The 23740-nt window shown below is 39.8% G+C and overlaps 2 protein-coding genes across 3 annotated transcripts; one reads left to right on the forward strand and one right to left on the reverse strand.

The window, feature by feature from the left end:
- Positions 1–4195: 4195 nt before the first annotated feature.
- LOC119774335 (polymeric immunoglobulin receptor-like) lies at positions 4196–23490 on the reverse strand. 2 transcript variants are annotated; one of them, XM_038271787.1, is made up of 9 exons: positions 23422–23490; positions 22994–23320; positions 20122–20442; positions 19658–19954; positions 19457–19522; positions 18295–18369; positions 15784–15895; positions 15630–15702; positions 4196–4575 (listed from the first exon to the last, which is right to left on the reverse strand). In XM_038271787.1, exons 1-9 carry the CDS (start codon positions 23462–23464, stop codon positions 4402–4404), a joined length of 1488 nt encoding a protein of 495 aa, XP_038127715.1. In that variant the 5' UTR covers positions 23465–23490; the 3' UTR covers positions 4196–4401. The 2 variants fall into 2 exon arrangements, with proteins under 2 accessions (XP_038127715.1, XP_038127716.1); XM_038271788.1 differs by lacking the exons at positions 19457–19522; positions 19658–19954.
- Positions 10472–11703, forward strand: LOC119774337. Its single transcript, XM_038271793.1, has 2 exons — positions 10472–10584; positions 10658–11703. The coding sequence occupies exon 2, from the start codon at positions 10888–10890 to the stop codon at positions 11500–11502; it is 615 nt and encodes a 204-aa protein (XP_038127721.1). The 5' UTR covers positions 10472–10584; positions 10658–10887; the 3' UTR covers positions 11503–11703.
- Positions 23491–23740: the final 250 nt, after the last annotated feature.

Genomic DNA, 23740 nt, shown 5'->3' on the forward strand with positions numbered 1-23740 from the left:
TCGGTGTGAAGCGCCCGTTCGCTGCGAGCGGCGTGGGAGCGATGGATGGCCGACAGAGACCACAGTTTCAGGATACGTGGGAGGCAGCGCCGGGCAAGTTACGCCACAGTTTGCGGATGGATTGTAGATGCTTGGAATAACATGTCTGCTGGCTCTGTTCTTCAAGCTTTTGCAAAATCCGGCATTATTTCTGAGGAGCTGCGCTGCACGGAAAGTGACTGACAGCGAAGAAGGGGAAACTGGCATGTCTGATTTAGCGCAGCTGTTTAATTCAGAAACAGAGGATGATGACTTTGATGGGTTTGATTAATACTTTGTAATAAATAGCCTACATGAATAAAGCACAATCATACTCAGTTTTGCTCCCGCTCTATTTTTCTACCTGAAAACTTAATTCAACAGCAGCCTCTGGGCGCGTCTCCTCCTCTTCACTGCGGTGGCTGGCAGGTGTTTTTTCATCTAAATACTCTTAATCTTGCAGCTATATTTGCTGTGATTTCCTGAGTAGTTTTAATGTTTTTAAGTGAGAAAGTCCACCTGAAAACTTCATAATTGCAGTCAGTTCATCCAGATTATCTATTTCTGTCGGAGGCGCTCAGACCCCCACATACCAGCGGTGCACCGACAGTAGAAATCCTTTCGTTCACCGCGGCTGCTGGCAGGTGTTTTTCATCTAAATAATTAAAACTGCAGGAACCAGGATACCGGTAATAAAAGCGAACATATTCTGTCGGCAGGTTTCAGGATTTTAAGTTAATTTAGGAGTGATCACAGCGCTGTGTCATCTGCGATGTGTCTGTCTCACGGCCAGCTGCCAGGTTTGATTAATACTTTGTAATAAATACATGAATAAAGCACAGTCATACTCAGTTTTGCCCCCGCTGTATTTTTAAATACGCAGTAGAGGTATTTAAAGGTAGTAGAGGACATGTACCTGTATATAAAAAACGCGCCCTATAGTCCGGTGCGCCTTATGTGTGTGTTAAATACAGAAATGGGACACATAACTGAGAGTGCGCCTTTTAGTACGGTGCGCCTTATGGTCGTGAAAATACGGTAGTTATATCGCAATTCTTTGACTCTTTCTGAATTGCGCTCAAATGGCACCCTGTAGACCTGCTTCATCCTCAGTTTATTTCTGTGCAAGACACGGTCCAGCGTTGATAAACTTACCCTATCAATATTTTGAAATATCTCATTGTTTTCTATTGTTTTTCTTTGTATTTGCCGTAAGGTAATGGCGTTATTTTCAAGAACCATGTTCATGATCTCTGTTTCCTGTTCAGGAGACAGAAGACGCCCCCGTCCACCTCTTGTTGGTAATCTTTCAGTTCTGCAATACAAAGAGTGCAATACTGTAAATACTGTGTAGGAATACATTTCCCAAATACTCGAAACACAATGTCCTACAGAACAGTCCACAGGTAATACTGTACTACTGTACTCATTGAGTACTGTATTGATATGCAGTACTGCAGTTTTGTAGTGAGAGTAGATTTCTTACCTATTCTCATTGCGGAAAGTCCGGATGATGGATGCTACAGTGTACCTGCTCAAATTTGGCTGTACTCTTTGCCCAGCCTCCCTCATTGTTAGGCCATGGTTGACCACATGGTCAACCAAAGTGGCTGGGATCTCATCAGAAATGATTGTCCTTGGCCTTCCTCGTCCTCGTCCTCCCCATCGTCCTCCTCTTACTCTCACTCCTCTGGCTCTGGCTCTGCCTCTGTTTACAACATTGGCCTCCATTGCTCCAAAACAGAAGAGCTCACCTGTTGCCCTTTTATGCTAAAGCTCTGATTGCTGAGTGGAAACATGTGTGTTAGGTGTTTGCCCATGTGAGGAGTCAGTGTGCATAGTAGGGAAATTAACTTTAGAGTTTTGAATAACTGTGTTCCTTGTGAAAACAAAAGATTTTCTTCATGACAATTGTGTGTGGAGTTTTGGAAAAAGTGTGTTTTAGAACTGCAATTTGAGTGTAAAGCAGGAATTGTGCTTGTAGTTTAGCAGAATTGGTTCAGGGGGTTGGTGCATGAGTTACATTTTGTGGTCATTGTGTTTCAAGTACCAATATTTGTATGTAAACAATTGAGAAAAACTGTAACAGTGCCCCATATGATGACGTATCTGATCTCCTCCTCTTCTTCCTACTTCTTCATCTCCACGTCCTCTTCTTCAGCTTCCTCCAATTCTTACACTTCTGGCTCCCTCAAATGTAGTCCACACAGACAGCTAATTTGTGGCTTATTTATAGTGCTTAGGCTAATTGCAATGTGAACTTATAATCTAAAACAGCTTTAACACGTGGCAGTGTGCCAGACAGTTAGTAAAATAGTGTAAATAAGAGCCATATATGTGTATAGATTTGCTAGGAGTGTGTTGATCATTTGGATATTGAGTGTAAAGCAATGAGTTATGCTTACAGCTCCGCAAAAAGAGTGGTGTGCTGTGGATTGTACCTACAGTTTTGAAATGTGTCGGTTACAAAATTGGAAACTGAGTATTTGTGCTATTACTTTTGAAAACTCAGTGACTGGTTTTGCTACGTGTTAAGTATTAATAGTTTTAGAAATTGTTCTAAAAAAATCACAGTTATGGTTTAAGAATTCAGAAAAAACTGTAAGTTGGTGTTGTTAATAGCAAATAGCAGTTAATAGCAAAACAATAAATAGAATGTCAAGAGCTTTAATAGATCAGAACTGCTTGTAACTGATGTGAGCAAATCATTTGGACGGTTAGCCTTTGACTCTAGAGTGTGTTTCCAGTTTAGGAAGGCTGTCACTGAGTTAGATCTCGCTATCATCACCTCACATCTCTTCTCTTAGTCTGAGCATAGAGCAGCTACTGTATGCTGAACACCCGTCCACGTTACGGTCCCAGAGCCAATACCTTGTTATGTAACAATGTTACTCCCAACCCAGCATTTAGCATGCTTTGACATAAAGGGCCTGATCTTCAGCAGGTTTGCCTTAAAAAATATGCTATCATGTTTGAACAGGCAGACCAGATCTTCAAGGCAGGTTGAAAGTGATTTGTGTTTCCAATCAAGCTGACAGCATGTGCAAATCTCTTTTTATGGGTGTCTTCATCAATACGAAGATCATATTGTCATGACTAAACCACACAAATTCATAAGTGAAGAGTTATGCAAATGTAAATATTTATTGCATGTTAACATAGCATAAACTTAACAAAATTATTATATATTCTTATTAAACTTTCTTTAATAATAAAGGTCCTTTTTAGCACCATTTTAATGGCTTTGAATCCTCCTTTTACAGCCACTCTCAAACTGCCTGTAGAGCACCAAACTGGTTTGAACATCTTAGCCTTTGTGCTGCATCACCAGCTTACAATATATTTTTTCTTTTATGATCTCCATTTTTACACACCCCAGTGTACGCATAACTGACATTGTCATATTTTCTATTACTTTATATTTAATGTCATCAGTACATACATGCAACTCAACCTCCCATTTTGTTTTTTTCTGTTTCTATATCTTTTAAGATAAAGTATAACCATTTAAATTTATGCTTATATCTATATCAAACCAAGTTTCTGAAATTGCAATTATACTAAAAGACTTGGTAAACTTTGTACATATTCTTTAATTCCTTTTGAATAATACATTATCATACTATTTATATTAATAATTTAAAATCAATAGTGTAATCAAAGCAATGCTTCACCGTCCAGAAGAACTGAACGATTTGCTAGTCAGCGAGGTGACATTCTTTGACCCTAGAGCCAGCTTAATTCATTGATCAGGCTGGCAATACCTCTGCCTCAGACTGCTGACCAGTCTTTGCATTGGTTCCCTCTGCAGGTGGTGGATCCTACTGGGGGATTTCCCTCCTTTGGGCTTGTCCCTTGACAAAGATACATCTCTGGATGACACAAAAAAATACTCTTAATATCTCTAAAACAAAAGTAGCACACATTATCTTTTTTATTCATTTTATTTTTTACAAATTATCATATAAGTGCACAAATAAGTAATGAATCACTAAGCATTCAGTCTGTTTACTATGTTTTTTTTTGACATTGGTGGGTTGTCAGTTTCAACCACATGAAGCTCCTCCAATTTTTAAAAAGTTATTAATATAGAATAATAATTTTATGCATCATAGACTTCCTCTTATTTAAATGCAAGCAACAATTTTTAGAATGTTTTTATTTTTTACCAGATTTGTCTATGATCTCAAAAGTGGAAAAATAGCACATGTGTTTTAATAAAACCAAACCATGATGGTGCCTTATGTGAAACAATTAAAACAAACATTAGTTTAAGCAATAATATTCTGGATCACAAAATTACCAGAGAAGGAAAAAAACAAAAAGCTCAAGATTACAAATAAAGATGGGCACATTAATAGGAAAAAGAAGTAAACTGCTTCTTTATTTTCTCAGGGCTTTATGGAACTCCTCGTTACAGTAAATATCTTCGTTCTCTGTAACGTTTTCATAGTCAGCTTCATTTCCATACACATTGTCAAAGCGATAACTGGCATTTTCTTGCTTCATGGTGCCCTGCTTTGCTCTCATTACTATAGCATCATCATTCTGATACACCTTCAAAAAGAAACAACAGATAACATCATTATTGCATGTAACAACATTCAGCTGGCATAATTAAACTCTTATTAAATACATTTATGGAAATTAGGTCTAATTTCTTGCTCAAATATCAATACTTTCTTAACTTATATTCATTGCTGAAGGTTACAACTGCAGTCCTCGGTGTATTTTATCATAATTTTATACGTGATTGACCATCACAAAGTGGATGATTATGAAGTGAAAAAATAGCCTGTACTTATATTGCATCTTTTCAAGTCAGGCCATGGTGGTCAGAGTGCCTGCACACGTAAGCAACCTTGATTCAGTTTGCTTTGGGGCAAACTGAATCATCTGAATCAAGGTTGCTTTCGTGTGCAGGCACCATGGTGCACCAGGCATCATGGTGCACCAGGCACCATCAGCAGGCAATGCAGGTGCAGTGTCTTGCTCAAGGATACAACAATATTGAAAGCCTGAGCTGGGATTTGAACCATTAAAATCAGCAACCATTTAGTTGCAGGGCAAACTCCTGCATTCAATAGCACTGTCACAACTGTGTTTTTATTTAACATAGATTTGGTCTGACAACCCTACACAAATTGCAAAATTGCAACCGACTACTTGACAACTATTTGTCATGCACATCATTATGATTATTCTATAATTTTTTCAGTCATTCAGTCAGTCATTCACACACACTTTGATGGTGGAACGTTACATTATATTCAGTGCTGTCGTGCAAAACTTCTAAAACTTTGCTACTTTCTCGCTGTGAAAACATGTCACAGCATCTTAATAGAAGACATAATTTTCTGTTTTTACTGAGGTTGGTTTTTAATTGTTTCTCAAATGCTCCGAACAACATAAGTGAGTGGGGCAGAGGGGAGTATTTGGAATCTGGAGATAAGTCATGGCACGTGGAGTACTTTCTTTTGATTGGCTTATACAAGGAAGCTTTGAGATTAGTGGCAAACCCTCGCCTGTTTAAAAAAATGCATTTGTGTACCGAGGCACGTCAGAAGAGTCTCAAAAATCCACACAAATGCAGTGAAGTTTAAAGAACACTGCCACTTTGTAATTTCATTTATAATTGTTTATGGACTAAAAATACTTTGGTGAATCTTGTTTTGTGCATGTGTGGATCTCGTGTGCTTGCGTCAATCGTTCTGTGCATCTGTGAATCTTGTCCTTTGTGTGTGTGGATTTTTTTGTACTTCTGTGAATCGTGCTGTGCATGTGTGGATCCTGTCCTGTGCATGTATGAATCACATATGTATATTTGTGAAAATTGAGACTGATCTATCTCCATACACAAGCCTGTTGCATTCTTATATTTGGGGTCACAGCCTGAAATGTTTGTGAACACCTGGTCTTTCATACTGATTTAATTTTTTTATTGTTATCTGCTCTCTTATTTTATAAATGTTAACTCTTTGATTGTCCTTGCAATTTTTGGGATCAAAGAACTTTACTACTTTACTGCGTGGATACAACTCTAGGTTTTTAGGGTGACCTGATTCCAAAAAAGGAACTGTGGGACAACAAGGATGCCTATGAGGGACATGTGGGACAGCACAGCTTTTTCAGCTGTTAGTTTCTTATGCAAATCACTTTTAGAGTTGCTTTATATGAAACTCCTGTCCACATAACACTTAAAAAGAATTTTAGTAACATTCATAAAAAGATTAGCAAAAATCCCCTTTCAATGACCTCACACAGAAACAGTTTGAATGTCTTTGATGCAGATCCATTTTCTTTCCCTTAAATTTAGTTTCCACCATATTTTGTATTAAAGGTGCTGTAGGAGATCTTGGAAAAACGGTTCCAGCTAACTATATTTTTGAACATACACAACCATGCCTCTCTCTTCAGACCACCCCTCGAAACCACGCCTTCAAAACATATGAACGCGCATGCTGCCTGCAGTGTGACCAAACCTGACCCAGTTCTTCCCCCTGTCCGCCTTACAGTGCTTGGTAAGGCAAAACTGTACAAAGGCTTGAAATGGAATAAATATGAGTGTGCCCCATCTGGCTAAAGTAGTAGAACAATTTGACATAGATTTGGAGTCAGTGGGTCACATGACCTGGATGCTATTGAAGCAATATCAATTATCTTTGTATATTTTTACAAAGGCTTAAAATGGAATAGAAATGAATGTGCTTCATCAGGCTAATGTAGTAAAAGCATTTCACAAAGAAGTTGAGTCGGTGGGTCACATGACCTGGAAGCTATTGAAGAAAAGTCCCAACTTTTGTCTTTAAAAATATCTTAAAAATTGAAACTAGCTTAAAATTGCATAAAAGCAACTGCGACTTACATATGATATCTATTGGCATGATTTTATATTCGCTTTGTCATAGCTGGTCATAAGATAAGGAATTTATTGATTCTTGATTGATTTCTCAATGGTGCTTGGCTCAAAGATTTGTTGACGGTCCCTAACTGCACCACCACGTGTGGAAGGAGGGAGCAGTTAAGAGACACTGGTCAACATCGGAGTCCCTCAGTCGGATCAACCTGTTTGCTAGATCCCGCTTGTGATGTTATGAGCTGGAAAGCTCTTGAACTCCAATACCCAGCATGCAACAGGGCATGGCGTCACGGGTTGGAGGTCAGAGCGGGCTGCGGTTCGGGATGTAGCTTGCTACTGGAAGGTTCTGTGAGGTTCTAAATAAATATACAGAACAAGCATACACACCTCGTCTCTTATATAGAAACGAAGAACAACACATGGTGTCAGAAGTGGCCGTTGGCAGTTACGGAATGAAGATTTGCCACGGGAGAGCCACACGGTAGAAAGATAAAAAGAAAAAGAGAGCAAAAGCTTGCAGCGCAACAGGCTGTGGCAGTTTTTATTTTTTCTTCTTCTCCACGAAGGCGTGTAGTGGCTGCAAGCAGTGGAAGTGAGGCAAGGGGACGAGGTACGGACTGGGAAAAAAAAAAAAGAGGATCTAGTACCTGAATTGAAGGACAGCTACCGCAGAGAGAGGGTGGCGGAAGTCTCGATACCCCGACGTCATGGATAAGCTAAGTCCACCCACTGCTATGCAATTGACTGGTAATCTTGCTGATAACTGGAAACGTTTCAAGCAAAGATTTAACATATATCTAACAGCAAGCGGTGCAGGAGCTGATGATGAGAAGCTAAAAGCTAACATACTTTTGCATGTGATGGGAGAAGATGCTTTGGACATATATAACAGTTTCCAGCTGGACGAAGCTAATATCACGTTAGCACAGCTAATGGAAAAGTTTGAAGAGTATTTTGTGCCTAAACAGAACGTGACCTTTGAGAGGTACAAGTTTTTCACTCATAACCAGAAACATGGACTTCCTTTTGATCAGTACTTAGCAGAGCTTCACACATTAAGTAAAACATGTGAATTTGGCAATCTGAGGGACTCATTAGTGAGAGACAGGATTGTTTGTGGCACTGTGGATAATGCACTTAGAGAAAGACTGCTCAGAGAAACTGGACTAACATTAGATAAGTGTGTCACTATGTGTAGGGCAGCAGAAACTACACGAGCACAAGCAAAAGAGCTACGGAGAGATGAAACAACAGTGCATGCAGTACATAAAGAGCAGATGAGAAAAAAGACATTTACCAAACAGAAAGAGAAATCTGCAGAATTTAAATGTGGTAAATGTGCAGGCACTCACAAACCAAAATCTTGTCCAGCATATGGGAAATCCTGTAACAACTGTGGGAAAAGCAATCATTATGCAAGATGTTGCAAAGCTGCCGCAAAGAAGGTTCACGCAGTTGATGAGGAAGACGAGGATGATAGTGAATTCATAGTGGATGTGGTACAAGCGTGTGCAACAGAAAAAGAGGAATGGATAATGCCAATCAAAGTAAATGAGACAGTTATACCATTCAAGTTAGACACAGGTGCACATGTAAACCTGTTATCATGGGAGGATTATAAAATTTTGACTGTAAAAAGCAAAATTCATCCCATAAAAACAAAAGTGACAGGATACACTGGAGAACGCATACCTGTTAAAGGTGGGTGCATCGCAACCTTTGAACACAAAGGTCAGCAGATACAGGCGCAGCTGCTAATTGTGGATGCAAATGTGCAACCAATCCTAGGACTAAAGACATGTACAAAGCTCAATCTCGTCAAAAGAGTGTTTGTAGTGACGTCGCCAGGTACTGTGAATGACCATGACTCACTCATGGAGGATTATAAAGACTGTTTTGAGGGACTTGGATGTTTACCTGGAGAACATAAAATATTTGTGGATAAAAGTGTGTCTCCTGTTGTACATCCATGCAGGAAGATCCCGTTTGCACTCCGGAACAAACTGAAAGAAGAACTGGTGCGCATGGAAAAACTGGGAGTCATCAAGAAAATAGATGAGCCAACTGAATGGGTAAGCTCGCTGGTCGTTGTGCAAAAGAAAACAGGTGCTTTGAGAACTTGCCTGGACCCAAGAGACTTAAACAAAGCAATCAAAAGAGAACATTTTAAGTTACCAACCAGAGAAGAAATCATGGCACAGTTTGCTGGAGCTAAATGGTTCAGTAAACTGGATGCTTCATCAGGTTTCTGGCAGCTAAGGCTAGATGAGGAGAGCTCAAGGCTGTGCACGTTCAACACACCTGAGGGCAGGTACAGGTTTCTTCGTCTGCCGTATGGTATCCTATCAGCACCTGAGGTCTACCATAAGACTATTCACATGATTTTTGAGCACATACCAGGGGTAGAAACAATGATGGATGACATCATAGTCTGGGGGTCTACTCGTGCAGAACATGACGAAAGGCTGAGACAAGTTCTTGACAAAACAAGAGAGGTGAATCAGAAGCTTAACAAAGACAAATGTGAGTTTGGAGTTAAAACGCTTACATTTATGGGAGACGTTGTCAGTGAAGAGGGAGTTAAGCCTGACCCAAGAAAAACATCAGCAATCAACAACATGGAAACACCAAAAAACAAAGATGAAGTCAGACAATTTCTAGGCATGGTTACCTATCTGGCTAAATTTGTCCCACAACTGTCAGCGCAGTCAGCACCTCTCAGAATTCTTCTTGAACAAAAGAATGAATGGGTCTGGTCCCATGAGCAGGAACAATGTTTTCTGAAGCTGAAAAAGATTTTGATACAGGAACCCGTGTTACAGTTCTATGACCCAGAGAGAAGCACTAGGATCTCGGCAGATGCGTCAATGTTTGGCCTTGGAGCTGTGCTGCTACAACAACATGATGGGCAGTGGTTTCCTGTCGCCTATGCATCTCGAGCCTTGACCAGTGCAGAATCCAGGTACGCACAGATAGAAAAGGAGCTGTTAGCAAGCTTGTATGCCTGTGAGCGTTTCCACCAATATGTATATGGACAAGCTTTTGAAGTGGAAACTGACCACAAACCTTTGGTGTCCATCATGTCTAAGCCGCTGAACGACTGTCCCTTACGGATACAGCGAATGCTTATCAGGCTACATAAGTACGATGTGCACATGTTATACACGCAGGGTAAATACATGTACACCGCCGACACCTTGTCCAGGGCAGTGGATAAGGAGGAAAGTGCAGACAGCGAAAAGAGCGCAGAGATTCAAGCATACGTGGACATGGTCGTGTCGTCGTTGCCAATAACGGGTGACAGAACAGAACAAATATGGAGAGAGACTAGTGCAGATGAAGTACTGAAAGAACTCAAGATCACAATTCAGAAAGGATGGCCAGAAAACAGAAAGGATTGCCCCATAACAGTACAAGACTACTGGAACTGCAGAGCAGAGCTCACTGTGGTGGACGACATAGTGATGAAGGGGAGCAAATTCGTAATCCCATCCTCTTTACGGAAGCAAATGCTCCAAAAGATACACGAAGGTCATCTGGGAGAGGTCAAGTGTAAACGTCGGGCAAGAGAAGTAATGTATTGGTTGAGAATCAACCATGATATCAGCCAGACAACAGCATCATGTGATCTTTGCCGCATACACAGGCCAAAACAACAAGCAGAGCCGTTGATGACTCATCCGGTGCCCCACAGACCTTACTACAAGGTGGGTACTGACCTGTTTGACTGTGATGAAAAAAGTTACTTCCTGGCCACTGACTACTTTTCCAACTACCCAGAAGTCGGAGCGCTGCAGTCAACGTCAAGCAAGGCAGTTATCAGCTTCCTAAAGACTGTCTTTGCCAGACACGGCATTCCATGTGAACTTTTTTTGGACAATGGGCCCCAATTTACCAGCTGTGAGTTTGAGGCCTATGCTGAAGAATGGGGTTTTCAGCACAAAACATTGAGTCCAAACTACCCAAGGTCTAATGGCTTGGCCGAGGGTTCAGTGAAAATAATAAAAAACATGACGAAAAAAGTACAGGACAGAGACGACTTTCAAAAAAGCCTGCTGATCTACAGAAGTGCACCTCTTCAGAACGGACTATCACCAGCACAAATGCTGATGGGTCGACGCATTCGTTCCAACCTACCGGTGAATGAAGACCTGCTGACACCCAAAGGTGCGCACAAAGTCACGCAGCTGAAGGAGGAACAAAAAGCAAAACAGAAAAAGCTGCATGATCGGATGGCAAAACATCTTCCAATACTGACGCTTGGAGATATGGTGCGTCTCAGGGACATCTCTACCGGCACCTGGAGAAAAAAAGGGCGGGTGGAGGAGGAAGTTGCACCACGCTCCTTCAGGATTCAAGTGGAGAATGGAATGTCTCTAAGGAGGAATCTCACGGATCTTCAACTACAGACGACTGGAACTGACATGGCAGCTCAGGAGATGGACCAGCAGGACCCAGCAGAATCAGGAGGGTTGGTTAGCAGTGGACTGACGGCAGCATCGGCAGCATCTGCATCACCTGCGGATGTGACACCTTCCCATGTGTCTACATCAGCGACTCCTGAAAGGCTGGCTAGGCCTAAGAGACAGATTCACCCTCCTAAGAGGTTAATTGAGAGTTGCTGAGGGTTTGCTTTGGTAGTGCAACTTACTTTAAAGACTTTATGTTTTTGTCCTATTTGCAGGAAAAGGAACAGCTGAAATGTTGGAATGATAGAAGTTAATGTTGATACTGTTTCAAGTTAGTGTTTGGATGCATAGAGGCACTTGATAACGTTTGTAAAAAAAAAAAAGAAAAAAAAATGGTTTAAAGTGAAAAGTTGTTTACAGAAAATGGGTTTTTTTTCTTATAGGTTAAATATTATTTCTTATAGGAGAAGGGATGTGATGTTATGAGCTGGAAAGCTCTTGAACTCCAATACCCAGCATGCAACAGGGTGTGGTGTCACGGGTTGGAGGTCAGAGCGGGCTGCGGTTCGGGATGTAGCTTGCTACTGGTTGGTTCTGTGAGGTTCTAAATAAATATACAGAACAAGCATACACGCCTCGTCTCTTATATAGAAACGAAGAACAACACACCGCTGACTCCGCGGAGCATGAATATCCAATATCCAACTTCAAACCCCTGCGATGCTGATGGCTCGGTTCTGCTGCACTATAGTCGACCATTTTGTAGTTGATGATCTTGAAATTCCCCGCGGACATTTTTTTAGGTATGAAAATTAGGACATGCCTGGAAAAAGAGGACGTCTGGTTACCCGATTCAAAAATGACGCAGCACCCAATTTGCTGCTCTTGCTGCTTTAGGTGTGGCTTCCAGCCATGGCATCCCGCGCGAGCATTGGGGTGTCGATTCGTTCATGAGTCAGGGTACGCGCACAGGGGGGAAGGACAAGCAGATGACCATGATTGACGTGTCAGGAACCAATCGTGGACAATGGACCGTCTTTTGTGATTGGTTGGGATTATTCATTGATTTCTCACTGTAGCGGGACCATTTATTTTAGTTTCACTTCCATGCCTTCTATTTTACTGCTTGCTAAGCGGCTGTGGGTAGATCTTGAAGCCACATGGTAAAAATGCGTCAGAGGAATTGTGTGCAAATTGGTTGTGACATGGGGCCAGCTGTGTATTTTGATTTAAAGTTGCCGCAGCTTTGCTTTCTCTGCATTAAAGTAAAGCTGATGTTCAATTTGTTTGTTTTTTTTTTTTACTTTTTTTTATTTCACCTGGTCGAATGTGGGACATTGTTTTAATGTGTGGTACACCAGGACAGAAGTGAAAAATGCAACAGTCCCACAAAAGTAGGAAAAGTTGGTCAGCTTAGTCTCTACATAGTTTATCGAAACCATGGGCTGGTTCACATGCAGTGTGAATGCATATCTGCCTCAGTGTAGCAAAAGCAGGAAGAAAAAAAAAGTGATCCATACAAAAAGAGCAAGGCATTTTAGTAGAAAAAGATTAAAGTTTAAATCGAAAGACCAAAGAATTTCAAAAATCTTCTATCACAACCTTAAAGGAATAGTACACCCAAAACATGATTAGCCTTCATTTTCTACTCACCCCCATGCTGAACAACACTCTGGAGTACTTTTTTGATATCTCCAATGCATCTGGAGATCTGGGAGGCTTCTTGCTGTCTGCTGACATTCAAATAATGGAGGTCTATGGTGACCGAGTCAGAAAGGTCCATAAAAGTCCACAAAAAACGTGTCAATATTCCTCCATACTGCTCGTCCAATGTATTCCAAGTGTCCTGAGTGGGTAGCATCCAGAATTTACTCGAAACGAAGTAATTTAGAATGTTTTTAGAGCATAAACAGTAGTGTATAGGATTTCCTGAAAGCGGGCACATGCGCGCTCACGACGCTACGGAAGCCGGCAGACCAAACCAGATGAAAGTGCGCATTCAGCGTCTGCTCTGCGAATAATGCAAGCGTAGAAGAAGAAATGTGCTGTTTACCTGTGCAAAGAAAGAAACAACAAAAGAAAAATGTCTGAGGACTTCAGTGTTGAGGAAGAGCATGAGTTCTTTGCCGAGCTGAATGCGCTGGTTTGGTCTGCCGGCTTCCGTAGCGTCGTGAGCGCGCATGTGCGCGCTTTCAGGAAATCCTATACACTACTGTTTATGCTCTAAAAACATTCTAAATTACTTCGTTTCGAGTAAATTCTGGATGCTACCCACTCAGGACACTTGGAATACATTGGACGAGCAGTATGGAGGAATATTGACACGTTTTTTGTGGACTTTTATGGGCCTTTCTGACTCGGTCACCATAGACCTCCATTATTTGAATGTCAGCAGACAGCAAGAAGCCTCCCAGATCTCCAGATGCATTGGAGATATCAAAAAAGTACTCCAGAGTGTTGTTCAGCATGGGGGTGAGTAGAAAATGAAGGCTAATCATGTTTTGGGTGTACTATTCCTTTAACTGAGAACCAACATAGAAACAGAAACCCCATGACAACACTTCATCTCTTCCACCTGCTTAGCTGACCTGCTTAGCCCTGCTTAACCCAGATTGTTTGAGCCATGTGTCAGGGTTCTATAGCGTACCCAGTTGTGTTTATGATTACCTGATTCTGACTAGTTTTTGCCTCTGGACTCCTGAGTTTTGCTTGCGCCTGTCCTGTCTGTTTTGCCTGTCCTATCTTCAGACTGCTGTTTGGATTCTGCCTGTTAAAAACCTTGGATCTGTCTTCTGAACACGGTTTGGATTCCCCTTCGAAAACCTCTTCGTCTCTCTGATCTTCTGGCCTAGACATCTGCTCCTGCATCAATACCTGCTCTGGATTCGTTGTTCGAATTCTTCTGCTCTTCCTCGTCTGCTGGCTTCTGCTTAGTTTGCTCTGCTTCAATTCTGGAACTCTCTGGGCAGCTCCCGCCGCATACTTCGGAAAATCCTCCGGCTGGATTCTACTCCTTCCTCTGGGCCTCGGAATGAACTTAGGAACCAGGTTAATGACTCACATGCTCGCTATCTTTCTCGTCTGAGTTTCTTGGTCACTAACCTGAGTTTCTGCCTCTACATAGATTCCATTAAACCAGTTGGAGCTAACGAACCACAGTTTACAGAGCAGTCAATAAAGCGTTTTGTTTTAAAACACTTCTGTTCTGCCTGCCTGAGTTCTGGGTCTTACTTTTTGAGCCTTGACAATTTTGGAGTGCATGTCGTCTGTTGGTGTTGGTCTACGGTATTTTGTCAAGACCACAATCAATGTGGCCACCTGGTACCTACAGACCATTTCATGCTTTTTTCTGATGATAAGCTTTGTGGTGATGCTGATTTCATTTTCCCGTCGATCTTTGAAACCGCCCACACTGCCGAAGTGTCAAAAAAGTGTCGAAAAGTAAAAAAAAAAACAATCCACCAGACTTTGTTTCCAAGTTTCAAGGTGTTTTGCTTCCCATCCAGGAAGCTTTTACAATTCAAAATGTCAGAAATAGTGTTGAGTTTGAGGCTTTATAGAGTAGCCAAACGAAGCCTTGTTTTGGCTTAGATTTGGAATGACTATGACCTGGATGACTGAGAATCTTCACCAGCATAATAACAATCAGTGGTTAAATTACCATTATGTTTATCTGCTCGATTAGCTTTTTCTGAAATGGTTGACAAAAAATATTCATTTTTTCCCACATTTTCTGAATCTTTTAACTGCACTTGTAGTTTAGCATCTGACAGCAAAGTTTTGGCTATATGACCCTTGGTATGCGTGGTATATCAATTTGCTGATATCTTCAGCAGCATTAACACTGACTGGGATGATTTTGGAAAAACTACAAATCATATACAGGAACCAGCATAGATGTGGAAAAACTTGCTTTGGTCAGAAGGGACCAAAACTGTACATTGAAAATTATATTCCCACAGTGTTAAATGGAAGTGGCAACATCATGTTGTGGCTATGCGTTTCTGTGTGAGGTACAGGGTAGCTGGTCAGAGTTGATGAACAGATGGATGGAGCCAAATAAAGGGAAATTCAATATGAAAAAAGGCATGGATTTGACACTGTCCCTCTTCCAGCAGGACAGTGTTTACATCAAAACATATCCAAGTGTTACAACTGCTTAGTCAAAGTCTAGACCTTAATCAAACTTAGAATATGAGAGCAAGCTTAAGCATATTGACTTCCACAGATATTCTGGATGTAATCTGATGAAAAGGATGTGTCAAGTATGAACGCATTTGAAAGCTTGACAGTGTGATAATACATTAACCACAATACAAAGCTTTGGACATGAGCTTTCTTACATCTTCTCCACCCCACACATCCGGTGCATCTGCAAAGTCGAGCTTGTAACAGTTTGCAATGATTTCGGTATCTGGAAAAAAAACAAAATATAAGATAAAAATAAAAAGTGCATACCTGTTTTTGTCTGAATTGAAAATATTAGGAGCATTAAATTTAACTTTGTTACATTTGTTCTTGAAAACATGGACCAGGATTATTTTGAGAAGCAGCAGCAGCAGCACAGGAAGTACTGCTGAAAGTGAAAAAAGAGCAACATCTGGAAGCCCTAAACGAGGAAAAGAAAAAATGATGGACTACATCAATTCCTTTCAACACCAAGTATTTCAGTGTTTCATAAGTAATAGCATCAAAGTTAATATTTGAAATTTGGTCAAAGGAAAAAATCAGTGTGCTGCACACTGGTGCATTTTGTAGCAAGTTTGCCTTGCAACAGGAAGGTTCTGGGTTTGACTCCTAGCCGGGGGTCTTTCTCATTGGAGTACTCCAGCTTCCTCCCACAGTCCAAAAACATGAGTGTTAGATTAACTGGCTTCTGTGTTAGTCTCTCTGTTGTCCTGAGACTGTGTGGCAACCTATCCAGGGTGTACCCTGCCTTATGCCCATACACAGCAAAAATGCCAGTGTTAAAATCTTAGGTGTAGTGTTAATTAAATAGTGTGGGTTTTGTGTTAACAATAGTGGCCAGTGTAACTAGTGACATATTTCTGTTTTTAGATTGGATTGGAAAAACATATTTGGCTTTGGAATTGACACCACACTGGTGTTAATTCTAACATATTTTGACACAAACCCCAGTGTAATGTTAATACCACACACCCAGCATTGTTGGACAATCAACAATGGCTGGTGTAAATTTATCACAACTTAGGTGTCAGTCTTTTAAAACTTTGATAAATGTTATTTTAACACTAGCTAGTGTGGACACTGTTAGAGTTATAATTATAAAATTATGCTACATTTCTGTCCTGTGACTCAATCAGGAGGGTCATAATCTTTTATGACCTGCATCCAGAAGGTCATGATGCAGAGTCACACGGTTGTGTGACTTCCATCCAGCCAGATGGTCATTTCACACTGTCTTATGACCTGCATCCTGCCAGATAATCATTACTGGGTTTTCTGTTTAAGACTCGCCCTATTATGTTGTAAACTGTTAATAAAAGGCTTTGCTGTGAAGGGATCTGTGTGAAAAGGTGCTGGTTGTGAGCCAGCAGTCTTTCTCCCCTGTGCAGAGGCTGACGTTACAAAATCCCTGTCTGTGTTTGATCATTTCGTCCTCTTAAACTCACATTTCTCTGGATTTAAACCCAACAGACACATATAGACACTTTTTTGGTGTCCAAGTTAACACAGTGGTTGTTAAATTAACACTGACATTTTTGCTGTGAGTCAGAGATAGGTACAGGCATCAGCTTGGCCCTGATGAAATAAGTGAGAGAAAATGGACGGATGGATGGAAAAATAGGTCCTGCTGGTTTTGTTTATAATTATATAGGCATTACTGTAATATGGAAGTCTATTATAAAACAATGTTTATAAAAGCAAAGCAATGCTTGTCAGAAATAACACATTTCCACTACTTGCATTTATTTGCTCAAGCCTACAGTAACCTAAGAGCAGGGCCTTTGGCTCAGCTCTTTCTTGACCATGACCGACTATCACCCGAATTACTGCAGACACACCCATCCATCTCCTCATCCGTTGTATCACAAAATTGAAATACAGTGTTTCTCTTTTTTTCTGTGTCAAAAAAGAGTAAGTCAAAGTTAAAACAGTGGTTTTAGTTCTGCTTTCTGTTTTGATTAAGCAGAAATGAAATCAGTTTAAAATAGCATACAAAAAAAGGCGTGCCTATTTGCATGTGGTCACTTATTTGACAACAGCACCAAATTTGACAGTGTGCAGATATCACAAGTGGGAGAGGAAGATTATGTTTCAACCTCATGGTTCAGGAGCTAAGCTGTTGGTCCTGTGGGTTACAGGTTCAAACCCCTGCTTCAACCATTTCAGGTTCTGGGTCTTTGTGCAAGACATTTTCATGCTTTGCAAACTTTTGGTTGTCAGTGTGTGCTGTGGCGTGGAGGCATGGACGTGCCCCCGGTGCAGATCTCCCTACAGTGTAGCTTACTCACCGTTGGCATGTAAATCTGTGTATCAGTGGCTAAAGGACTTATTGTGGTGTAAAGCTTCTTGGAGTCCTTGGTATTAATTGGGTTCTTTATATGTGCTGACTATTTGATACAGTTCCATTGCAATTCTCACATTATTTGCAAAATTTGTTTTTATTCCCCCCCCCACTTTTAAAATCTGTGTGTAGAGTGCTGTGCACATTTTTTTGCGAAGTCAAAAATCATCAATAATTTTTTAGTTTCCCTTTTGAAAGCAATTTCAGTTTTGGATAATCGAAAACCTAAATTATTTTTGAACTGCAGTCATCCCTTTATGACACAGAAAAAAGAAATGCTTCTTATTTCAGATTTTTTTTTTTCAAGCTCTACAATAAAATATCAAATCAGTGTGCCCAGTTCATATTACTTATACTAAGCAAAGCAGTGAACCACCATCAACAATATAAAACATTAACAGGAATATTTAGAATGTAACATAAGTACTTTGTATTCAAATTTAATATAAATCTTCAATCAAAACAAATACTTGCTGTACCTTTAATGAGGTCGTTAGAGGCAGCTGGTGTAGCTGTATTGATGGGTTTCACTGTACTGCTCTTGTGTGGATATGCTGTCAAAGGAAAAAATTGTTTCATTACAGCTCTGGATTAGAATAATTTCCAACAGCAGATTAAATTTTTCTGAATCATACTTGAGTTCTGCTCTAGCTTTGTGAAATTATGAAGAGCAAAAGTCAAAGGCTTTAGGTTTCTAAGATAATCATAATTTACAACTGTTCATATGTAGCTCTATTTCATTGTGTGACTAATTTTCTATAAAATGTGAGAACAGTGCAAACTAAGTTTAACTGAATACTAAATGTGATGAATGTAAGTAAGACAGGTTCTGAGTTAGTTCTCTCTCAGTTCCCTTTGTTGCAAGGGTTTAACTTGCAACAAAGGTTGGTGGTGACGCTCTAAGGATAATGGCTGATGGATCTACAGCTACTCCACCCAAATGCTTTCAATAGGGTTTATATTTTCCAAAAATGAGCTTAATTATACATTAATTGAATGCTTTCCTCTTGTTGAGAACACAAAAGAACCACAGTATACTGCTATTTATAGTTATAGACAGATGCCTGCCTTTAGTGAATTATTTATAAAGGGCTCAAAAACATTAATGTATAAAAAATGACGAATAACAGCCGATACCAATGCCAACCGTAATATATATATGTTGTTGACAGCCTAAGTCTATGTATTGAACCTTATATTTCAAAAATCAGTTATACATGAGACCAACCAGTCTCCCAACTTTTACTGAAACATCGAAGTAGCTGCCGGTTAAAATTCACTGAATGCTGCTGTGTCTCTCCTCCACCTAGTTACTCTGTATGCAGTCAAATGCGACTCCAAATAATAATATGTCCTAAAGCGACAGATCCCATGATATTTCACAGAGAGGTGGGACTCGAGAGCAGCAGGAGAATGAGGAAAAAACATGGACTGAAAACACTCTGAGCACAGTTAGCTGCACCAAACCCCAGTTACTGTTGGCTAAAGTAAATCAGAGGAAAGGGCGAAAAAAAAGTGGAAATTATTGGTGTGGACTATCCCCTCCATGCCAAAGTTGGTGGGGACATGTCCACACCAGTCCTTCAGAAAGTTACAGCAGTGCTTTGTTGTATTTGTCTCCATTGATTTAGACCTTTTCACCTAATGTGGCTGGTTGTCTTGGCTCTTTTAAGTTCTTCTTTTTGCCTGCATCTTGTTCTTCTTTTTCTGTAACAGTTTGATATAACATGTAAAATATAAGGTAAGAGACATTCCAGTTTAGAGACACAGTCACAATTTTTGGAATGCAGTTTATACCACCAGTGAAGTGGATCTAACCCCCCCTCCCCATCTGCCTCTCACCTACAGACAGATGAAACTGGGTGTACTTTCCAATGTTCCAATCTAGGTCTGACCGACACCAGTATGTACCAGAATCTCCTTCTTCCAGTTTATTGATTGTAACCCAGAAAGAGTGAGATGAAACATTGAGCACTCGGAATCTACTTTGACCCATGATCATGTCTTTACAGCTGCTTCGATCGCTTCCTTTGCAGAGGAACTTCCTGTTATTCCTTTGATCAGGCTGATAGGGACATTGCAAGGTTACTGATAATCCGACAGTCCCTCTAACGGTTTCATACTTTACGCAGCACCATTCTGGATAGACAGTAGAAATGGTAAAATTATTTAAGGATTTATAAATATAACTTCAAATTTGTGTTTAACTTATCTCCAGTTTTTTTTTAACCTTTATCCATTTACAATATGTTTATTTGAAAATGATTACTCTTATGCATTTCAAGTAGGTAAATTTGATCTCTCACCCTTTACTTTCAGTACAGTGGCAGAGAAAACATCCAGTCCTGAATTACTCTGAACTCCACAAAGATAAGACCCTGAGTCGTTCAGGTTCAGATCGGAAATCGTTACTGTGAATTTTCTTGACTGTCCGTCATCAACGAGTTTGAATCGTCCTTTTTGTGGGCTGTTAGAGGTGATCATTGCCTGATGTAGACACTTGGAGGGCTGGTTTCCTCTGCAGATGTACTTCAGCTTTCTGACAGACTCAGAGTCATAAGGACAGGTGATGGCTGCTGAACCCCCCTCAATGTGTTGGATCGTATTCACCGTGTTACAGCAGCTGTCTGTAAAAAAAATAAATCAGATGATGTTGCAGTTGCATAGTAGCTTCATAATTAAAACACTGGACTTTGTGTTTCATGTTGTATATTGCAATACAGCAATGAGGCAAGAGAAGCAAGAGGAGTAACTACACCTTCATGCTTAATAGTGGAAAGCAAAGCTATGCTTTTCTCCCAAAATAAAGTCTTTGTTAATTGACATGTTGCCAACTAAAAGAAACACAGCTACCACAAACTCAGGAATGGCCACATGGTGAAGCAGATTACCTGAGGCATTTAACGATGCATTTTGCCTAAGCAGCAAACATAAAGGCAAAGACAACAGGTATGTTTGTTCCACATTAGTCAGTAGTTGTTTTAAGGCAGTAATCAAATCAAATAAATGGTAAATCCCATGTTTTTCATAGGGAAAAAGTAATAATACACACAGTCATGTCGCTGTTGGTTAAGGTATGTAAATATTTTACAGTTACAAAAGTGGGTGAAAAAAAGAACAAGACGAGTGAAAATGAAGCAGGTTTTTATCACGTATATAATGGGCTGTGTATCAATATTTAAAGCTTATGCCAGCATGTGACCTTTGGCAAAGTTTATGACCACACATGTTCAAAATTCAAGCTTTTTCCACACTAACCATAAATAAACAATGTTATGTTAAAAGGTAAGAACTGTTAGATTTCTATAAACATCTAATTTATAACAGTTTTTCAGGGCTGCTTATGCTATCAGCAACAGAAAATTTCCTATGTGCTGCTTTGAATAGACTTCATAGCAGAGTTCTCGAGCAAAAGAAATGAGGTGGAATCTTACATAAAAAGGTTATAAAAGACATGTAGTCCTCACTTGGTAGACTTCTTATTTATAAACTGTAAACCTTTTCATTTCCCAAGGAAGTTCTCCTTGATTGTTTGCACCAGTGTTTACATCGTGCCGCATCCTTACACATCATAAACTAAAAAACAGCCGAACTAAACAGACACAGGGAAGAAAAACCCTAAACTTCTTAAACCTCTTATAAGAACTACCAAATCACAGATGCACTAGTGTTGCACTAGTGACACAAAGATACTGGCTCACCATTGCAGAGTTATAAAAGATGAATTTCATGCAAGCTTCTTTAATCACTGTTTAAATTACCTTATTTCCAGTAGTAGACAAAAACAGAAAACATTTAAATCTGGTTAGGTCTGTTCGGAAGTGGGCAGATGAGTCAAAGCATACGTAAGTGATTGTGGTGTTTTTGGTTTTATTTTGAAGCTCTTTACATCCCCTGTCACCCATTTTAGGCAGGTCATATGCTGTGTAACTCTTATCCACTGGGTGCACAAGACCTACAGCTTCAAGGTTCACAGCCTGAAAGCAATTAGCAGTGCTGCATTGCACTGACGCACAATGAAATGGCATCCCTCCAAATTTTGGTATCTGATAGCAGACCAAATTGAGCCAGTAGATTGAGAAGTCATGGAATTCTTTGTTAAGATATATCACCCCTCTTGATTAAATACATCAAACCCAAATCCCCTAATTTGCCTGATCATGCCTTATTCCATTTATTGCATAACAGTAACTTTTAAGGTTTGCTTTCATATTTAATGGGCCTTAGACTGCTGTACACTGCTGCTCTAGATCTAATGTCACATACTTAGCAATACGACCCTGTCAAGTTACATAGGTGAGTTTTTGAGAAGGGCAACCCACACAAAGCATCAATACAAACCAAATTAGGTATGTTAAACTGAAAAATAATTGAATATGTCTCAAATTAAGCTAATAACTGGATAAAAAATTACACATTGTTATTGGATATCTACATTTTGTTAGTGCCTGAGACAAAAGTCAAATGCCATGTTTGTGAAGAAAATCTAAGCCAACACAACGGATTCTGATTTTTCTCCATCAGATAGTTGCATGCTTTTTATCTTAATCCAACACTTAGTAACTTTTCAATCTTCATAGAATATTTTCATAACTTTTATGATTATACCTCATTACCTCTGTCATTGCTTTCACAAGCACTAACCAACTTTGAGAAGGGTGGTATTAACCCTGCCAGACAAAACAACTACAAATGTACAGACTACTTTACAGTAGGGTTATTGTAGCATAGAACAATTTCCCACAGATTTTGAGTCAGTGGGTTACATGACCTGGAATCTGAAATCTAAAATCTTGACAAAATTTTGAATAAAATCTAAAAATACTTAAAATTGAAAAGAAATGAGTGCCTCATTTCTTTGTAATCTATTATCGGGATACTAATTGGGTGTATTTCAGTTGGTCACAAGACAAGGAATTTATTTTTGTTTCTTAAGAGTGTTGGGTTCTGACATTTTATGATGGTCCGTAAGTGAACCTGTGAGCGGAGCGGCGTCTGTGAGCTAGCGGAGCTAGAATATCCAGTATCCAATTGGATACTCAATACACTGCAGTGCCACATCTTTTATTATTGGGTTCAAATTGAAAGTGAAATTGATACATTGATACACAGATTCTTGCCCTTGAAGCATTCATAAAATGGTTAAAGACTTTGACAGATAAACATAAATGTACTTACCTTTTCTTGTTTCTAGCTTCACCTCAGTGTAGATATCTTTTCCATTCCGGCTTACTCCACACCAATAGCCCCGAGCATCAGTAGATTGAAGGTTAGAAATTGTCGTTGTGAAGATTCTTGTGCTTTTGTCATCATAGATGAAGAACCTGGTTTTGTTTTTTTCTGTTGTTGTGATAAGAATATCAGGGTAATCACAGTTGTCCTTGCACAGGTACTTCTCATAACTCTCATAACCCGGATTGTATGGGCAGGGGACCTTCACATCTCTCCCCTCATATCCAAACACCCTGATCAAACCTTCAGCACTGCCCATGCAGCTCAGAGCCACTACAGACAGAAGACATCAGAAAGCGCTTTAAAATCAATTGTCTGATAATATAAAGTTTTCTGACACAAATAAAAAAAGCTGTATTAAATGAAAAACTTACAACACAAAGTGAAGATGAAGAGCAATTTCTGAACATTCCTCATCTTTGATGTCTTTCAAAGAAAAAGAAACTTAACAGGAAGTGATTCTAAAATAACATTGACGCCCACACTGAAACCATTGCTGGCGTATATCAAAAGCTCTACCTTCTGCATCAGATGGCTAACTTTAAATAGTTGTCAATGTGAATTAGCATATCTTTTAACAGAGTGGCATTATTACATCTATAAAAACAGTGTATTTTTTTTTTATCTAGGTCTATTCAGATCTTTTTATATGTCCAGAGTCAAATCTGTGTGTGTGTTCTTAAATAAAAACAT

Source organism: Cyprinodon tularosa, unplaced genomic scaffold (assembly GCF_016077235.1).
Source record: "Cyprinodon tularosa strain WSP-4 unplaced genomic scaffold, ASM1607723v1 ctg81, whole genome shotgun sequence".
Taxonomy (NCBI): domain Eukaryota; kingdom Metazoa; phylum Chordata; class Actinopteri; order Cyprinodontiformes; family Cyprinodontidae; genus Cyprinodon; species Cyprinodon tularosa.

Coding starts and splice junctions, on each gene's coding strand:
- LOC119774337 (XM_038271793.1), top strand. CDS start 10,888: ATGACGAAAAAAGTACAGGACAGAGACGACTTTCAAAAAAGCCTGCTG.
- LOC119774335 (XM_038271787.1), bottom strand. CDS start 23,464: ATGAGGAATGTTCAGAAATTGCTCTTCATCTTCACTTTGTGTT. Junction 15,703..15,783: donor AACAAATGTAACAAAGTTAA/ATTTAATGCTCC, acceptor TGTTTTTTTTCC/AGATACCGAAATCATTGCAA. Junction 4,576..15,629: donor ATGTGTGGGGTGGAGAAGAT/GTAAGAAAGCTC, acceptor TTCTTTTTGAAG/GTGTATCAGAATGATGATGC.